The sequence below is a fragment of the Silurus meridionalis genome, chromosome 3, assembly GCF_014805685.1.
Source record: "Silurus meridionalis isolate SWU-2019-XX chromosome 3, ASM1480568v1, whole genome shotgun sequence".
Classification (NCBI taxonomy): Eukaryota; Metazoa; Chordata; class Actinopteri; order Siluriformes; family Siluridae; genus Silurus; species Silurus meridionalis.
In genome coordinates this window covers 24,505,664-24,524,784 of record NC_060886.1, presented here as the reverse complement: position 1 = coordinate 24,524,784, position 19,121 = coordinate 24,505,664, and the positions used below count along the sequence as shown (strand labels likewise).

General features: G+C 36.6%; 1 protein-coding gene across 1 annotated transcript in view; it reads left to right on the top strand.

Moving 5' to 3' along the window:
* The first annotated feature begins 273 nt into the window (after positions 1-273).
* The window catches only part of col18a1a (collagen type XVIII alpha 1 chain a), a 72,881-nt gene continuing 54,033 nt past the window's right edge, over positions 274-19,121 (top strand). Inside the window, exons 1-2 of the mRNA XM_046844738.1 lie at positions 274-436; positions 551-618. Coding sequence (XP_046700694.1) covers positions 426-436; positions 551-618 — 79 coding nt within the window. The 5' untranslated portion in view covers positions 274-425. The remainder of the gene's footprint in view (positions 437-550; positions 619-19,121) is intronic.

Genomic DNA, 19,121 nt, shown 5'->3' with positions numbered 1-19,121 from the left:
ATCAAAGGGAAAATATATCTTTGTTATCTATTTGTTTCATTCTTGCATTTAGTTTTATAAAAGGACTATTTCGATGGTATTTCTAGGTGTTAAGATCGTTCCAGTAATATCAGTAGACCCCACAGGAAACAATGTTGGTTGTTGAAGTTCTGGTCAGTACAGACTTGTCACTCACGCGCCCTTTAGGACCCGGTGGTGGGTAGGGGGTCCTGCGCGTTGGTGCTTTTCCTCCACCTCCTTCTCCACCATCTCCTCCTCCTCTCTCTCTCTCTCTCTCTCTCTCTCTCTCTCTCTCTGTGTGGCTGCTTTTTTTTTTTTACATCAACGCGCTCGCATCAGCTGCTGATCCGCGGCACACGGAGACAGTGCCGCGCAGAGCGCAGACGAACCGAAGCGGATTTCCGTGTGCGCGTTTTGAACCCGGGATGGCTCACAGGTATGCGTCGGATTCCGTTGCATATATATTTTTTTATTATTATTTCGTTATAGCGGGTTTTATGGGTCAATCAAGCAATCTAACAGTGGCTGTATATGTGACCCTTGTTTGCAGGTGGATCCGGTGGCTGGAGCCACTTCTCCTGTGCGTGCTGGTGTGGCGAGCCGCGGCGCAGAGGCCAGGTAAGCGCGAGCATCAGGCACTCGCACGCGCTAGGCGGTGCTCGCAGAACACTTGTTGCACTGGTTTCCACTTTGAGAAAATACGCTGTGGACCTGTGGCGCTGTCCGTGGACGCTTTCTGCACATCTTGATAGTTTTTATGATAGTGCATATGCAGGAGACGGTGAAACATTTTAATTGCATACACCCTTAAAATAAGTCTATGGTGGAAATTGTAAATAGTCTCTCCTGAATTGAAAATCTAACGGATTTCCTTTGTGCTGAAATGGTCTTACATTAACTTTTATTTTTTGAATGATGTATTTGAGCATTGGATTTTTTTTTTCATCATGGTGAAAACAGTGCAATAGATCCCTTAAATTCCATCCTCACTCATTGCATACAAAAGTTTATTTAGCTGTTTTCTACCTTAAACATGTCATGCTGCAAGGTTTAGATTCTTTCTGTAAATGCACCTGGAAACCAATGTGTAAAGAATACATAGTTTATCTACAATGTTTCACTGCAATGGAATTAGTCCATACGATCAGCTCTATGAATCAAAGGTTGTGTAAGAGACTGAGAGCTTGTGATAGGAAGTTCTTAATTGTCTCTCTAAATTCAGATCTAAAATGGGTTTACTTTTACTTATAACCTATTTTAATTATATATTGGAGCATTTTATTACCCATCGTTTTGAAAACTCAAAAAAGCATCATAGAAATTTTCGATAAACCATTTCTCTACTTGCCACATGTCGTGCTGCATGTTTCAGTGTAATCAAAAGTCAGTCGGCGTATAAAAAAACAAAACAAAACAAAAAACGATCAAATGATGTGAAATCAAATGATATGTTCCTTAAGATCAGCTTAAAGAGTCGCTAAAATCTTAAAGTGTTTTGTACAACTTTGGATGTTTGTATATCTATTGCAGCATTCATTACTGTGGGAAGTGGAAAAGGATTGTTGTATTTTATGTGAATTATAAAGCCACTACTCTAGCTGCCTAGCTGCATTTAATTTAGAAGATTGCATGTCTGTCAGGTGTACAGCTGTCATTTATAAGACAGAAACTGAGACGCTTTTGTAAATATTTTATTGTAAGTGATCTCTGTGGTCATCATCGATTTACAAAACCAAAAAAAAAAAAAAAATCCATAAGACTTTTCCTGAAAAAAAGAAGATATAGAGAATATAGAGAAAATGCAGCGGCGTCTGTAATACATTTGAGGTGTTTAAGAATGTGCATGAAATATTAGAGTGGTGCTATTTTGCTTCATTAGTTTTTGAAAAGAACTGGATGCTTAAGGCACATTTCAGAGGCTTAAGGTCCTTCAAATGATGGGCAGGGTAACCTGTCACAGTTGATCTAAAGCAGCGTGAGAGAATAGCATTATCCCGTGTCCACTAGGGTCCAAAACTCAGCATTCTCCCTGGCCTCGTGGACAATTCCTTTTGTTATGTACTCAGTTCCCCTTTTCTTTTGAGTGTGTGTAGCCTGAAGCAGCGGAGCAGACCCGGGGGGAACAGCTGTAAGGGGACACCCTGCTGGCACGTTTAATAGACAAATGAAACGATGCATTAGGAATCACAGCAAACAAGGACCCCTGCCTGGCCCATGTGGATGCCTGAACACGGAAGGACAGGAAGGTCCTGTTGAGAGCTTCACATTTACCAAAAAAATACTTTCAACCGTATTTTATTAAAGTGCTTCTAGAACATTTGGTTTGTCCAGGGCTTTAATCTCCACAGTTTCTTCTAGTTTATTTTTTTGTCTTTAAAAAAAAATCTTTGTACGTAGTTTTTCCTTTAAAATGAATCGATTGTTTTTGAACAGCTAAAACTAGAAATGTTGTTGAAATAATGTATACAAACTAAATGTAAGTCAACTGAAACTCCTCTCAGTAGCAGCTATTAATAGTAAATTGTGAACATGAAGTTGAGACAAATGGATCAGGAGGTACTGTTTAGACATCTGCCTCCTGAGTAAAGTAGTGTATTTTCCTGTCATTGTAACACCTGACAACACATTCCCTTTGTCTTACTGTTGAGCACTTTCAACAGTTGTTAGCTCGCTGGCTAATTGTTCATATTCAGGACAGTTGGATATTTTGCAACTTTGAATCTGGCCGAATCTCTAGTTTTTAAGCAGCTTTATTTGATGAGAAGTACTCTCCCACTAGTGTATGCTGAATTCACATTTTGAAATGAGTTACTGTTGGGAATTAATTGAAGGAGAAATGTTTAAGGGTGTGTATTGAACGTGATGTGACTTGATAACCCGCTTTTGAAGACTAGTACACATGCCAGAATTCTGCTGACTGTCTCAACTCGCTCTGCTGAAGGTTTAAAGTTTTAGTAAATAAGACTGCATGCTATATTGAAGTCTTTAACATTGAAATACCACCAGTCCCTCTCTCAAGAGAAGTCTAGGCACGCTCTTTGTTTAAAGGCAAGGCCTTTATGCCTGTGGCTAAGTTTTTAAGTTCCTTGAGGTCATTGGCCGAGTTGACTTGCATAAAAAACTTGAAGAGGGTCACGCTTATCAGCTATTTTGCCTTAGCAGGTCCAGTGCCCTCAGTAACCTGTGGATTTTAGTTTATCTTTTGCTTTCAGACTGAGATTTAGACAGTTTTTACTGGTCGAGATGCTATGTGGGTGTGAAGATGGCATCGTTTTGAATGGTGAATGAGCAAGATTTATGCCACTTTATTAGAGAGGCCTCAGTATGGAGAAGACTCTGCACAAAGCCTTTGTATTTGTGTTTAAATGCAAAAGTGTGTGTGTGTGTGTGTGTGTGTGTGTGTGTGTGTGTGTTTGAGTATGTGTGCGCTTCAGTCAATGATGATTCTAGGGCTTCTTAGACATGATATAGTTCTGGATTTACATTGCTGTCAGGGAGACAGCCTGGTCCATGTTTCTAAGAGCAGTTCAGTAAAGCAGAACTAATGCCTTTGTAGATATTTGATAGCACATACTAGAAATGTATCATGATCCCACAATATCTTAATCTGATTTGTGTGTCCTTTTTTCCCCGTCACCGCTTTAACTTGGATTAAAATCCCCTTGTGAGTTTTAGTTCTTCTGACATTGATGGATGTCATTTAACACTGCTTAAATTTATCCCACACTCGCAATTGTGCCATACAGATAGTCGGATTAAAAGTAATTTAGAATAAGACTTTGCTCTCTGTATAGAAGTCTTACGGCTGGTATCACCAGTGTTTCTCCACATTTGTTTGTCACATGGCTAAGAACTACTTATTCTATCACAATGTATTTTATATTGATATTAGTGAGTTTGTTGTAGCATCTATGGCTTCTGTCAAGGCCATGAACTGCTGAATTTACAACGTAGAATGCATAATGCATTTCTTTTTACCTTGTCCATTTTTTTCAACAACAATATCTCTTCAGAGTAAAATGAGATAAGCCACTTTACTGGACAGGTCTTAGTCTAGAGATAGAGCCTTGAACGATTTAGATTTTTCAATCAAAACCCACTTATGTGCTTTTATAAGATTGTAGTGGTTTTGGGACATTCCATTTCAAGAGATTTGCCCTATTAGAAAGGACACAATTTGTATCTCCCATATATCTAAACTTGTTGTTTGCAGGTTAAATCTTATTGAGCTCTGCTAGCGACTTGAAAACATAATGCAACAGAATGAGAAATTGAAGGCAAGGGATGGATGCTGGGTGCCGTCTGAACATGCGCTCAGATGTGAAACGTGACCTTGCTTTCCTCACCACCAAGAGAGGAATGCAGACATAGAGATGGACATAAAACAGAGCTGTGTTTAACAGCACACTTGATCACAGAGCTGCTCTCTTGGTCTATAAGATTTCTACAGCTTCAGTAAGGGCAGAAGCCTTACAAATCTTCAATGTCAGGCTTGAAGATATATGTTGTGCTTTGAGCCTTGCCATGTTTTCCATTATAAAGGATCACCAATCTTTTTATCGATATTGCTGCCACTATTGCTGCCATTATGTTTACATCAATGATAAACACTGTTTACAGTGTTGCCGATTAGCTGTAGAGTGTAGATTTAGATTTTTGTCTCTGCTCTGTCAAGAAACAGAAGCTTAGCCCTGGAGCTAAATTCCCCTCACCTGTTCATGGTGTAAATTTACGACTCTGATATCATTTACATATTTACCATTCAAAAAAAGATTGCAGCAGCTTTGACTTAAGCCAGCCATATAACATTCTAGTTCACACACCCACACTCATAAATACCATGGTATATACATGAATAGGTTAAGTGTAGGGCATGGCCAAGCTGAGCTGAGCGATAATGGCTTTCCTAAACTGAATAGTAAAACCTCCGGTAGATCAGTGTTTGCTTGGGTGTTTATGAGATTGGAAATACATGCAGCTGTTATTTTAGTGTCTTAAAGATTTAAATTGTAATGCAATTCTGAGGTAATATTTTCATCATGTTGATCTATTTTCACTTTGGCTAGCTACATCACCCCCTTTTGGATGGTTAGCTAATGAAGAGATTAAGTTCCAATGCATCAACATTTATGCTTACTATTTCAAGACGACCACTCATCCTGTAGTTTCAAGTCACAACTGCATTGCAAATCTGCTGTGAATGTGTATACTTGTATTTTGAGTTGTACTATTGCCATCTTCTTCAGCTTCTACATCAGATTTCTTATTAGTATGACATGTAAAATGAGAGAAGAAGCTCTTGTTTCTTTTATTTTTAAAAGCTCATAGCAAAATCTATGTTATTTATGTTTTTCATCAGTAATTCTTTTTCTCTTATTTAATACAATTGGAACTTGCACTGGTAATTTTCCATTATGGGATTTAACAGTAAAATAGCTAATCAGCAAATTTCAACTTATGCACTTTGTAGCAGAGTTTTCCTTTCACTCATAGTGAGCCTTTTTTTTACTTAGAGTTATAAAAATGTCTCCACCCAAAAGCATACTATCTTTCCTCACAAAGTATTTATGTATGTATTAGTATTAGAATTAGTATTACAGTATTTATTGTTTTTACTATAAAGTCCACAGTTGTATCCATTACCTCACTATATATTATTTAGAGACCCCTAGCTAACTTTCAGACCTGTTCATATATCAACAAGTTAATGTACTTTCATCACCATTTTTCTTTTAGGTCATCTACCATTTGAGGGCATGTATAAGGCTTGTACTGCTGCTGTTTGTGTTTCTCTTGTGTTGTCTCTCTTCGCTATCTGATGCACACCTCTCATACACTTAGACCAGCATTTGAGCTTAGTGCTGAAAAACCAATAGGAAAACTATAATTACCGCCCTAGTGGCATGAAAGGGGGATTTGTAATAGCCTGTAGAGCGCACCTAGCCATCACTGAGGCTAATAGGGTATAGCAGGCCCTCTCACTTGTGCTGAAGCCCTTCCTGTCTACCAAGAAACCCTCACTTATTTACTCCCGTTAGCTATAATCTCACCAACACTTTACCTGTATAGTGCACTTTGACAAATGACAGGCCACCAGACTATGCACACTCATAACGTGTCGTGGAAATGCACTGTAAGATAAAAGGCACCAAACACAAATAGGCGTGCTTAGACATTGTGGAATTTTTGTGTGTACTGCGACATTTGCTGGACAGTGTGCCTTTCCTTCTAAATAATGACAAGGTTTTAAAAAAGAAGATAATCTCTTAATGGCTACATAGATATCATAGCGTGTTGTTTTCCCAGCTGGCGGAAACAATTCAAGTTCATATGGGGGCTTGTGTTAATGTAGGGGGCCGCAGCTGTCTGTGCTATGTGTTTTTTTATAGTCACAGCATGAACTTTGATTATTATGGAAATTAAAAAAATATTCCACACCTGGAAAGCAAAAATTTTAAATCTTGGCTTTTCCTTTTTTTTTTCTATGTACCAAAGTCATTTTAATTGGGTCTTCATTTATTTAAATCCAATTGACATGTATATAAAAAATTAATGAAATGATTTCTGAACCTTTGATTAAAAATACCATCTTAATTTTAGAGGTGTGTAAAAACAAAGAAAATTTGTCCTGCGTCATTCCTGTCTTTGGGTTATTTACCTTTCTGGGCCTTTGAATTGATGCACAAATAGCAAATGTGAGTGAACATTCCATTCCCTTTAAAAGATTGTGATCTGTATGTTGTACAAGTGACATTAATTTTTAACTGAGTTACCAACTGAATATCAGGCACACTGGTTGAATGGGTCACATAAAAATATGCCATTTTGAATATCCATTTCAGAGAGTGTCTCAGTGTGAACAGAAGGCTAAAATGTACAGCACAATATGTATGTACAGATTGTTTCAGAATGTTTAATGTGGACACTTTTATTTTATTTGAAAACATTGACATGTGCCAGGATTATCTTTGCTTTTGGACTTGAGCATTCAGGCCATTTCTACATTCAGTAGTCAGGAAATGCTGAAGCCTTGTCAAGGGTATAAGGAGTCTAAAAAGTGGTTTCCCTGGTCACCAGGTGCAGATTTGCCTAACACAAAGCATTGTTTCTGGACCCTATGTGAGAAATTAGATCCCTCTGGCACCTTTTCCCCTGAACCAGTTTAGGAGGCGTTTAAAGGCCTAAGTGACAGTCTGGTGAACGCAGGCCTGGATGCAACCATAGCCATGAAATCTATACCAGCTGCTTTATTCTCATGAATGAAAATGGGATTTGAATTACGCCCTTCTATAACACAAAGCTGGAAGGGCAAATGGCAGTCATTCCAAACATGCACTGGGCAAAGTCATACAGTATCTACTATATATTCCATTGATTCCTTAAGTCGTGGTTTCCAAAGTTGAAACTCAGTTGATTCTAGTTAATGAGGACTTTTGTAGGTTGTACTGTACACTAACATGATGTATCATTTTGACATATCCTGTTTCCTTATGAGCCTTCAAGATGCATTGTCATTTCAAAGGATCTTTACATTCTTGTCATTCATCTTCCTTTCACCAACAGCAGGCTTTCATAGACAGTTCTCTTGTTTCATGTCCTCACAAATCGCACACCACAGGGGCATAAAAGGTGTCCCACCTCACTCAAGGGAGATTAGCATCAATAGCAGCAAGTCTCTTGAGAGTATTGGCATTGGGGCCGAGAATTGGACATGACAGAAAGTACACTTTGAGCATGTGGTTGTAGCTGGAAGACTGCCTGTAAACCTATGTCTCCATAGTGGTTTTTATATCCAGGGGGACATTTTTTAGCTTATCTCTTGCAAAATGCAAAAGTGCATTGACCAGATACAGGTTTTTGCATGTGGCAATGAAACAAATAGTAAGTGATACAATCGGTTGTCCACCAGTGATCCTTTCTGGTTGCAGGAAAGATGCCAAATTACACTGTGTTCAGATGACATTAGGAATCTTGGCAAACATTAACACCAGCAGGTGATTTTTTGCCAGTTCCTGCTTTGAGTCTGGCTGTATAGTAGTGCTCCCAGATGTGTTCTGGTAGAATGGTGTGTTTTGTCATTTACCACACAATAGATAGGGTAAACTCAGCACCAGCAAAAGTCTTGGCCATGAACTAGGGTGCATACAAAGAATGGAGCCTTCTATTTACTTTGCTGATGCAAGTCCAGAGAAACTGTGCCACACACTTAGACATGCCGAAGAAAGGCAAGAGCTTATCTCCTCAACTAAGGAAAAAATAAAAAAGCGCACCTGCGAGACACGAATGAATAAACATTCGTGCTATATCCTTAGAAGTGATCAGTTTTAGGATTTTAAAATAGCCTTGAAGCCAAAGTATTGGCACACACCTACACAAACAAGAGGGATTTAGTTTTATTATTAATTATTATTTTTTAAACAACACACTTTCAGAACAAGAAAAACTATTGCATGATGACTAAAAACTCAAGTCATTTAAACTTATTCATAATTGGACAAACATTAAAGTAAAGCTCTACAACCAATTTGTGTTTTATAAAGCAGTTCTTAATGTGGACCTCTCAGGAAGACCTTTATATATTTTTGTATTTATCAAAGTTATTATTATTTTATCGTTTTTTAAGGTATTAACTGGTTTATCCTGTTTTTGTAAATAATCTAAATCCAAAGCTCAGTACCTTAAAACCAAGGCTGCCTAATAATAATGTGAACTACTTTGTTCTGTCTGTAGAAACTCTATGAATACAACGTGCTAACAGACAGCATAGCTCTGCACACATTTAAATAATGGTCATGCCAAGGTCTGTGGAATTTATTTTCTGGTAAAGAGGAACAAAAACAGATTGAGGACCCTGATTCAAATTCCTAATTGAAATGCATTTGTTTCCCAGTTACCAACACATATACCAAAAAGTCAAGTGCTGGCTTGGTATTTGCACTCTAAGCCCTGCTTGTGTTACACTGGCTTTGTGTTACAGTGCTTTTAACAGCAGGTTGCCACCTTATTCTATCTTTCAAGAGGATATATGTGTGTTTCTTATAAACTGATTGACATTTAACATTTCTAGTGCTTGTGGTATTTAATCTAATTACACATAATCACATTATTGCACTTTTTCAACAGTTCTTAACATGTATTCATGTGAAGGTGTGCTGGACTGATATGTTGTACTGGATACTCTGTGAGCTCGGGCTACTGACTAATCTTAGTGATAAGATCATGCTTGTCATTGCGGTTGATGGAGAGCACATGTTTCTTGGTCACATTTATTTAGGCTGCTTTTTCTAACAAAATGTGACAGCCCATTATTTGGGAAGCCTAGCGCTTACTCATTAAGGTTCTGTTTTTTGTTTTTTGTTTTTTTTGGATGAAAGGAATCTTTCTTTGTCCATATGGTCCTAACCAATATTAGACTCTTGGTTGTTGCTCCATGCAACAACTTTTGTACATTACAGATAAAAAATTTTATTTAGAAAAGTGGCTGGGCTACATGCATGTGCTTGAGGTTTTATATACTGTACATTGTCATTTTTCTTCACGTGTTTTTGAACATTTATTTATTTATTTATTTATTTATTTATTTATTTATTTATTTATTTTTCTCTGAAAATGCCAACGTCTGCATTATGATCTTTGGAACGGTCAAAGAAGGGATTAATTCCACAAAATTGGCTGTGCTTTGGAATTTGATGCCAACTGTAAAAAAGAGCACTTGTGCTTAAACAACAGTCTCTGTGTTAAATCAGTTATGTCGGCGATAGCACACATACCTTTGCATGACATGCGCAATCTAAGTCTCAACGACCTTGCATGCTAACTGGATGTATGTCAGCACAAACCTTTTTTATCTGCTTTTTTTAGCCGCACTTGTATGTAATGTATATTTTTCCTCAAGCTCTATTTACTTTTTTTTGTAATTAATGGACACAACTTTTTTTGTATAACATATTGTAATTAAATACATACAGTAAAAATATTTACAATAAATATTGTTGACCAAAGCTATAAAACGTAGAATACTACTCTTTCATTAACTGGGATTTAAAATGGCATTGTGTCTACATTTACATAAGTAGCAAATTTGCTGCATGTGACCTCACAAAGATGTAATTTGTCAGTGGTCACTTTTTAAACATAAATTTATATAACACAAATATTTGTATTGCCTGTCACTGACCTGGTTAGCACTTGCCTCGCATTATGATTGATTTTGGTCACTTTCCTCGAGCTTCTATTCATTCTTTATAACCCAGATTACAGAAGGCAAAACCACACTTTTCACTCGCAATGCATTTCGACTTACATTCAGCATTATCCAAAGCCAGCTAGCTGTATAAATAAAGTTAAATGCTAAAGCACTTGCTGTTCTTTCATTTGAGTTTAAATTATCTACCCCATGAGACCTTGCAGAAGTCTGTTTGTCTTTTGTGATGATTCATAGACTAGGGATATAAACAGAAAGCATTAAGCAGAAGGAAACATTGGGATGTGGCTTTGGGAAATTGAAGTGCTTGAACAGTGAGTCCATAAAGTTAGTAAGAGATCTGCTGTACCTGCACAGACATGTGGCATAACAGCTCTTAATAGAACTCACTGCATTTTCTAAACTGTGTAAAGACAGCACACATTCTGGACATTTCAATGGGTTTTCAATGGGCTCTCTCTCTCTTTTCTCTCTCTCTCTCTCTCTCTCTCTCTCTCTCTCTCTCTCTCTCTCTTTCAGCCTCCCACTCTTTGGCTCTTTATTTATATATATATATATATATATATATATATATATATATATATATATATATATATATATATATATATATATATATATGTACTGACAAATCTATGTAAGAGAAATGCATGTATGCATGTACGAGCTTAGGCCTTTTAAGATGTGGGGAAAGTAAAAAGACTTATGCTTACCAGGAAACATAGCTCTAATCTGTGAACATAATTACTGGAGGTCAAAATTACAGAGAGCGTAGGTCTAAATACCTGCTGTTCATGTTTTTCAGTGCATTTTAAGACTAGAACTTGCAAAATCTCAGCATTACTGCTGAATAAAATTAACAAGGAAGATAGATCATTGCCAATTCCCACAAGTAAATATTTCATTATTTTAATAGTTAGTATTTTTTTTATATCCAAGACTAAGATACATTTAATTTATCACAGTAGACTGATATTGTTAAAACTGGTAATTCAGCATTTAAATCTCATTCTTGCCACAGTAACTAGTAATTTTTTTTTTTTAAGTACATAGCTTTTTCATCCTTTGTACACTGACCTTATTGTTCTGTACATTTACATTCTCTCAACAGTTTTTTATAAATTACTTACATTTGCACTAACAAAATGAGGTTTAAAGGCTGTACTCAATGGCCCGACCACATAACTTACCACTTAAACAACTTTGACTAAAGGACATGACTTTTGGTAACGCAGGACTGTTCATGAAATTCAGTGCAAATCATGCAATTTTATAATCACATTTTTGGTCTGGATTCAATCTTTTATTCTGAAAAAGCAAACCCACTCTTTAGTGTTGACAAAGACAGAAATCCAGACAAAATGTATATAAATATCAAAATATATCTCCAATAGGTTTATATACTTAGCTATAGGTAACTACATACATTTTTCTGAATAGAAGAACTTAATTTTATTTGTTATAGACCCCAAATCAGATTTTCTTTTTGGAGACTTGATGATTGACAAGAGAATGCTAAGAATGCTGGCTGCCTGTCCATATTGTCCATGAGTGTGTAAGGAATGGTAAGATTCAGGGCTCCCATTTCAAAAGATGTAACTGCACTCAGGAATGTTTTCTGCATCTTAAAAAGGACTACTCTGTTTGCATGGTATACAACTAATCCTAACTGTCTATAGACTTAATAGCATTTAAACTTCTGGTAAACAATTATTTGTTCGCTCAGGTCTTTGTCAAAGGTGACTAAATTAAATAATTTGCCCTTTGCAAAAGAAGCAGTTATACATGTTTACAGTCAGATTCATAAATGTTTATAATGATGTTATGGATGAAACTGTAGTGGTACTTTGTGCATTTGCTTGCTTTAGTCTTTATCACAGTTGTTTGCATGAGGTAAATAGGTTCATTCTAGATTTGTACTTCATCCACTTTAAGCCATTAGCCAGCAGCAGCAGTGAAGCTAAAAGTCCAAACTGTTTCTGGCAGTTGGCAATGGAATTCTTGGGGCCACTCTGCAAGTCCACCTTGTCAGGTGCCAGGGATTAGGTGTAATTAGTACAACCTCCGAAAGTGACAATGGCAGGGTTTGTTCCTGGCAATGATTGCTTTGGCCAGGGTTGTCCAGTCTTCCCTGCAAATAAGCATCTGTAGTTAGAATGAAAATCTATTGCCAGTCTGGCATTTTGCTTAGCTTAGATGATTTTTAAAAATGCATTTGTCAAACCGGAAAACAAGCTCTAGCTAATAATATGTTGTCCTTTTTGAGGTTTTCTTTTATTTGATAAGGCAGATTGTCTGTAAATGTTGAAATTTATTGTTTATTAGGTGTGTATTCGTACGTGTTTGTGCTAAAATTATTCAGTACAGGGCTTTCTGTTTGGCGCACACGTGTACCGAATGCAACCCTTTTTTATGTGCGGATTCTTTAGTGTTTGCTTGAAGGATTTCTTCTTGAAGGATGAAAGGAATTAAGATATTTGTTAAAGTATGCTGAAATAAGTAAAACAGTTAAGTGGATCATATCTTAAGAAAATGAATTATTTAATGTAAAACAAACACACACACACACACACACACACACACACACACACACACACGAACACATATATCTGTATTACCCAAGTGGGTCTAACATATACAGTATGTAAACTATTTAATAAAATATTTTTTTTTTCTATTTATTATATTTTATTTAATAAAATAAATTTGTGCCAATTTAACTAATTACTCAATTTAATCAATATAATAAAGTATATTGCATTCATTTGATTCATTTATTTTTATTTGAATAAAATACAAATATTATTTCATATATTATTTAACCAAGCAGGCATTTTATTTTAAATTGTTTTTAAAATGTAAACTGTTGATGCTCACAAACATTAATAATAATAAACTGGGTTCATAAAAAAAAAAAACGACAAGCAAGTTTATGTTTTACATTTCATGCCCCTAATTGTACCGAAATTAAACGAACCGTGACTTAAAAACCAAGGTATGTACCAAACCGTGAATGTGCACCCTTGTTGTTTATTGTTCTCCTTTTCCGCTAAATAGCATTTACTAATTTAATGATAAGCACATAAGAAGCATTTCTTTCCAAGCAGACCTTTCACCACACAAAATCCTACATTGGCAGAAAATATGACAGAAATTATGTTTCTGTTATTAGTACTAACAGAAAAGTGTTAGATGTAGATGTATGTACATGTGTCATTCATAAATAAAAACATTTAAGTGCTATTTGGTATTGTATCATTGAAATAAATTACTTTAGGGCATCATGTGTTACTATTCCATTGATATTTTCCCCTATAACAACATGCTCTATCATGTTTTATTCTTTGCTCAAGGCAGGGACAATAACAAGTCTTTTGTTCTTTTCTGGTTTCTGTGATTTAATCTTTAATGCACATTTAATTGCCAGGATTTAACATTTAATCTGCTTAAAAAAGATCCTGGCAGACAAAGACATGCTTTACTTTTACATAAGGATGTGTAGAATACTGAAGAGTTTTATGTAAAGCACGTTTTGCTTGATCAAACTGCTTACTTCTACATTTTATGGATTTCAGGTTTTCATGAAGACTTTAATGTATTTAGTACAGGTGGCATTACTGGTAGGTGGCACGAATAAGAATATTGTGCAGCAGTCTAGAATAGATTTTTTGCCCCAACGAGCAACGGATGCTCCCTAAATGACTTTATTAAAAGAATACATATTTGTTTCCCCCTCAAAAAAACTTTACCCCATTTCCTGTGATTTCCAAACAAAAGAACATTCCATTACCTGTTCAGAACACTGACAGCATCACTGTACCTGTACATTTCTGTTTTCTTTGTGTATTTATTTTTTGCACTTTTGGAAAGATAAACCAACTTCGAAATCCGATCTGATATAGTTTTTTCCTTAACATCTCCAGTTCTGCTTGTAGAATGCATGGCCTAAAGACAACATTCAGGCTGCCAACTGCCATCACAGGATGAGCCTGAAGGCTGTGGATGACATGAAGTGCTGGAATGTTTCCAGGATTTTTATGCGTCACCGGCAGTTCAATACAAGGTTAAAAGCAAACTGATAATAAATGGTTTCTTAATCCTCATGCTCTGTTACCTAGATGTCACATTCAGCCATGTCATGTCTTTTTATTGAGGGGAATATGATTGTAAAATCAATTTTAAAACTGCTATTATAGCTTGTTTTATTGTGAAGTATTAGCAATTTAGATTATACTATTGAGGGTGTACGCACAAAACTGATTTACTTGTTTATTCTTGGATATCCTAGGGTGATGTGGGGTTATTATGTTTTCCAATCTCATTTCATTTCCATTTATCTTCAAAACTACCTGGTTATTCTTGTGTCAAAGTAATGATAAATGTATTATACGTATGAGTAGTATTTAAAAATATTTCTGTTAGAGAAAAAGTACGTTTTTACCATTTTGGTGAAACGTTTAGACAGGCCATTTTTCAGCCTAATTTGTAACTTAACACTTCACCGGCTCAGCAAAAATGTGAGAGCTGCATTGAGTTCGGGAGTTTTATTGTGGGAATGCCGAGTGCTGATTCTCGGCCCTAGCCCTGGGGAAGAAGCAGTCAGGTCTCTGCTGTCATGTCCTGTCTGATGTTGCTCCTTGCAAAGTTTTCCCCATTCTGTTCAATTGTAGCTGGTGGTCTTCCACATTCCTGCCATGCATTCCTCCTGCCAGTCTGCACCCACAGACAGTGCTATCCGGTTACAGAATGTCATTCAGTACACCTGATCCGTGCTAAACAGCGAGGCGGACATTTACTGAGGTTACTTATTTAGCCGAGTTCTCAGGCATGTCTCGGGGCTAGCCAAATGACCATTAATAACCATGAAGTCACTTTCTAGATGTGCCATCTGTCCATTAGCTCATACTATATTGATTTAAAGGGACAGGATGGGTTTTTTTAGAGCTAAATCTCTGTTTATCTCTCCCACACTATTGTGTAAGCAATCAAGGCTGTATTGTGTATCAAAGCTAAAATTAAAGTCTGTGGGAAAGGCCACACACAAGAGTTTCCTTCAGGAGTCCAAGCCGTTATACTTGGACAGTTTGAAATGGAAACCCTTTTACTGTAGGTTTCTGCAGAGAGACTTTCGCCAGTGGAAATCATCTGCTTTTCTTTGGTATATACACATGTGAGCAAAGCTTATAAGGTTAATATTGTATTTCTTGTGAACTATTTGAAGGATACTTTGGAGGCAGTACAATTATTACCAACACTCATGTTGCAGCGGTGTCATTTTGTCCAGCCAATTTAAATTTTGCTGAAGTTTTTTAAATTGAAATACAAGAGATTTAGTCATATTCAATTATTTTGGTACTTTTTAGAGACTAATAAGTACTAAACTTGATTTAGCTGGTAAAGAGTCAGTACTTTTAGGCAAATAAAACTGAACAGATGTCAATAATTTTTTTATTTCTTTAAATGTATTTTATTTTATGTTCATAAATTTTATATTCCCAATATAATATAATAAATAAAGTATATAACAAAGTAATAAAATATTACAGGCTCCTTGTGTTTCTACACCTTATGAGGTGGTGGATTAGTGTTTAAGGCATTGGACTTTGGATCCGAAGGTCGTAAATTTAAATCTGAGCTATATCAAGCTGCCACTCCTGGGCCCCTGTGCAAGTCTTGTATACCAAAACCTGCTCAGATGTATGAATGAGTTAAATGTAAGTCACTCTGGATAAGGGTGTCTGCCAAATGATGTAAATGAAATTACTCTAAAAATTACTCTAGAAACTTTGGTGGAATGTCCTCAGGTAAGCTAGTTCTAGCTAATAGGATCTACCTTCATATTAGTCTAACAGTATAATCTATAAAAAGCAGTAGTTTTTTTAGCAGCTTTTTTTTTTTTACTTCAAAAAGTTTGCTGTAATGTGTAAAGTTTCCAAAGTGTTTTTCTGGACACTTTATCTTGTATGTAGTAGAAATCCAAGAAAGAAACACTGTAATGGCATATTGGGAAACAAATACAGATCATTGAGGTGCAAGTGAACGTCATGAGCTGTAGAAATAATCATATTATAATAACAAACAGAAGAAATGGAGAATTTATTCACATATTACTTCAAGGTTTGTTTGGGGTTTTTTTTGGAGTTTTATCAGTGGAAGGCTTCACCTTGCAGGACGCTAAGAACAAATGTTTGTAATAGAAGATGCAAATGAACAAGGTGCATGCTTGTGACCAACATTGCTGTTTCTCAATTCTCAAAAAGACACTTTGTTGATAAAAATCTGCAATTCAGAGAGAACAGGTAAAGTTGTGCATGCCTCTCGATATCAGATAGTAGTCTCGGTTATACTTAAGGGAAAGCACAGAGTGTTGCTTGTAATGCAGTTATCAGATGCAAATCAGCCGTGACAGCCTTTGAAGTATTAGTCCAAGGGTAAAATTTCAAAGTATGCATGGCTTTGCTCAACCAAAGTATTAAATATCTTTTTTTTTTTTTCCCCCCTACACGTTCTTCTTGGTTATAGAGAAAGAAGTGCTGGACAGCCAAAACTCATTAAAAAAAAGGAAGAGGGGAAGGGAAAGCCTAAACTTGCATATAACATGAATTTTTAACAAGTAAAACATCTCTAAAAGCATTTATTCATCTTCAGCAGCCACTTTATTCTCAAAATGCTTGCAATGGACAACAAAGCTCATTGTTTAAACAAAGGGCACCTAAGGAATACAACATGGATGGGATGCCAGTAAAACATTGGAAACTTTTTGCAAGGATTAATTTGACCTGGAAGCACTAAATAACAAAAATGCTTTATCGTCTATATAACTGTCATTTGATTTTATTCAGTTTTATTTGTTTAGCACTTTCCATGTTCTCACAAAGAGTCTTAACAAACTTTTTATTTTTTCAATTAATTATTAATCTGAAAAAAAAGATCATACTCAGTGTGGTGAAATTATGTTCATTTTGAGAATCATTATAATTACAGCTGAAGTTTTTATGTACAAGTCTTGAAAATCAGACTGATGCAGTTCACTGAAGGTGAGACTTGGACATACAAATATCTGTTAGTTTGTATCCATAGGTATCCATATAGGAACATTGACAGCATCCTTTGGAGATTCATTGGGGTTGCCAAAGCTGTCAGTTTTCATCCTCCCTTTGATGAGGCCTGACATGAACCTCAACAAATCTTTTATTGTGAACCATTAGCCTGTTTGCCAGCTTAATCTAGCAGTGCATTCTGGCATTATTCCTCCAATTAAACATTTGGCTATGGAGCAGAAAAACATGCAAAATACCTTAATGCATTTTCCGGGTGTGTTGTGCCCCAATTAGATTTCATGCTTTCAAGTCTTTTTAACAAAACATCTTATGTTCTGGCTGTTTTTGATTCTGCTTGTTTGTTCAAACCATATTATGAATAGTTCATTGTCAGACTTTAGACATGGAGACAGTAAAAATAAACGTAGGCTTTTTGCCATGTCCTACCCCTGAAGCTCTTTGCTGTTCAAAAAGCCCCTTCAAAACAAGTTACAGGACTTGTCCTCAGTCATGTAATGGAGGTTTGTTTTGTGCAGATCTGCTTTTTAGCAAGACTGAAGTCGTTCTCTCAGCCTGCTGATTCATCTGCGATCTTCTCTTAAGCTTAGAAACTGTTTGGTTGGAGGACGAGGTCCCTATCCATCACATCTCCTAAGTGAAGCACAAGCTCTGTCAGGAATGTGAGGCACATAATGGTGCACTGCTTCACCTCTGCACCATCTTAACACATTGAAGCAGAGGATGAAAGGAGTCACAAAGGGGGAGGCAGAGTACTGAAAAGCATAGGCAACAGATTGGGGTGCGCTAATTTATATGGATGTTTATGGCTATTACGGGTGCGTTTACGACGTGTGCAATATGGCAAACTGGTCCATAGTTGTTATTTGGGGCTTTAGAGTTGATGACATTCTGAAACCGATTTCCTGTTGGAATAAAATGCAGAAAAAAGAGGCACAGTTTTTTTAATTAATCTTTCTAGTTATTTCTCTGTATGCCTTTATTTAAACTTTATAGTTTAAACAGACTTTAGACACATCTGTCTGACTTTATTTTCTCTGGCATGGTACTGCCAGTAATGTCGGCTCAGCTTTGAAACCCATAGATTATTTATGCTCAGCAGCATGATGTTTTAACAAGGGATTACATCTAATTATAGACTTTTTCTGTGGGTTGCTGTCTTCGGAACACTTTATCTAGACATCTAATATTTTTCCCATAGTCTAATAATGCCACCGCTTGTTTTCCTCACAGGAGAAAGATGGGGCTTTGGAATGGACTCATAATTTCTTTCAAGAGTGGACTTTCATATGTGTGGACTGCCTGGCCTGAATGAACATGATAGGAATTTTTTCTCTTTCTTTCTCTCTCTCTCTCTCTCTCTCTCTCTCTCTCTCTCTCTCTCTCTCTCTCTCTCTCTCTCTCTTTAGTACAGATCTTTTGTTCAAGGAGGATAATTAGGCTGGAATTCATTCCCTGCAGGGGGGCATTTGGTTTGAATGAGTGGAAAAGAGTACTAAAAAAGGGAAGGAATAAAGGTCTTTCCTTCTCTATCTGTTCTTCTGTACACTCTGTGTGTGTCTAGCTGCTTTTTTGCTCCCTTTCTCTTTTCGCCCACCAACAAGCTCTCTCTTTCGCTCAAGTCCTTTCTGCTCCCTCTTTGGCTTCTTCAAGCATACACAAGTGTCTGTGTCTTACATCCGGTCATTTGCCTTCACTGTTTTTTTCCTATACTGTTCTCCACTGACTCATCGGGAACCCCCTGACACCATCATTGTCCAAACCCTGGCTAACAGTTTGTGCATGTCTGGATATCTATGGTAATAAGCAGTCAATAAATGCCAAAACCTAATTTTTTTCCCCTTCACTTTAGTTCTTTGTTC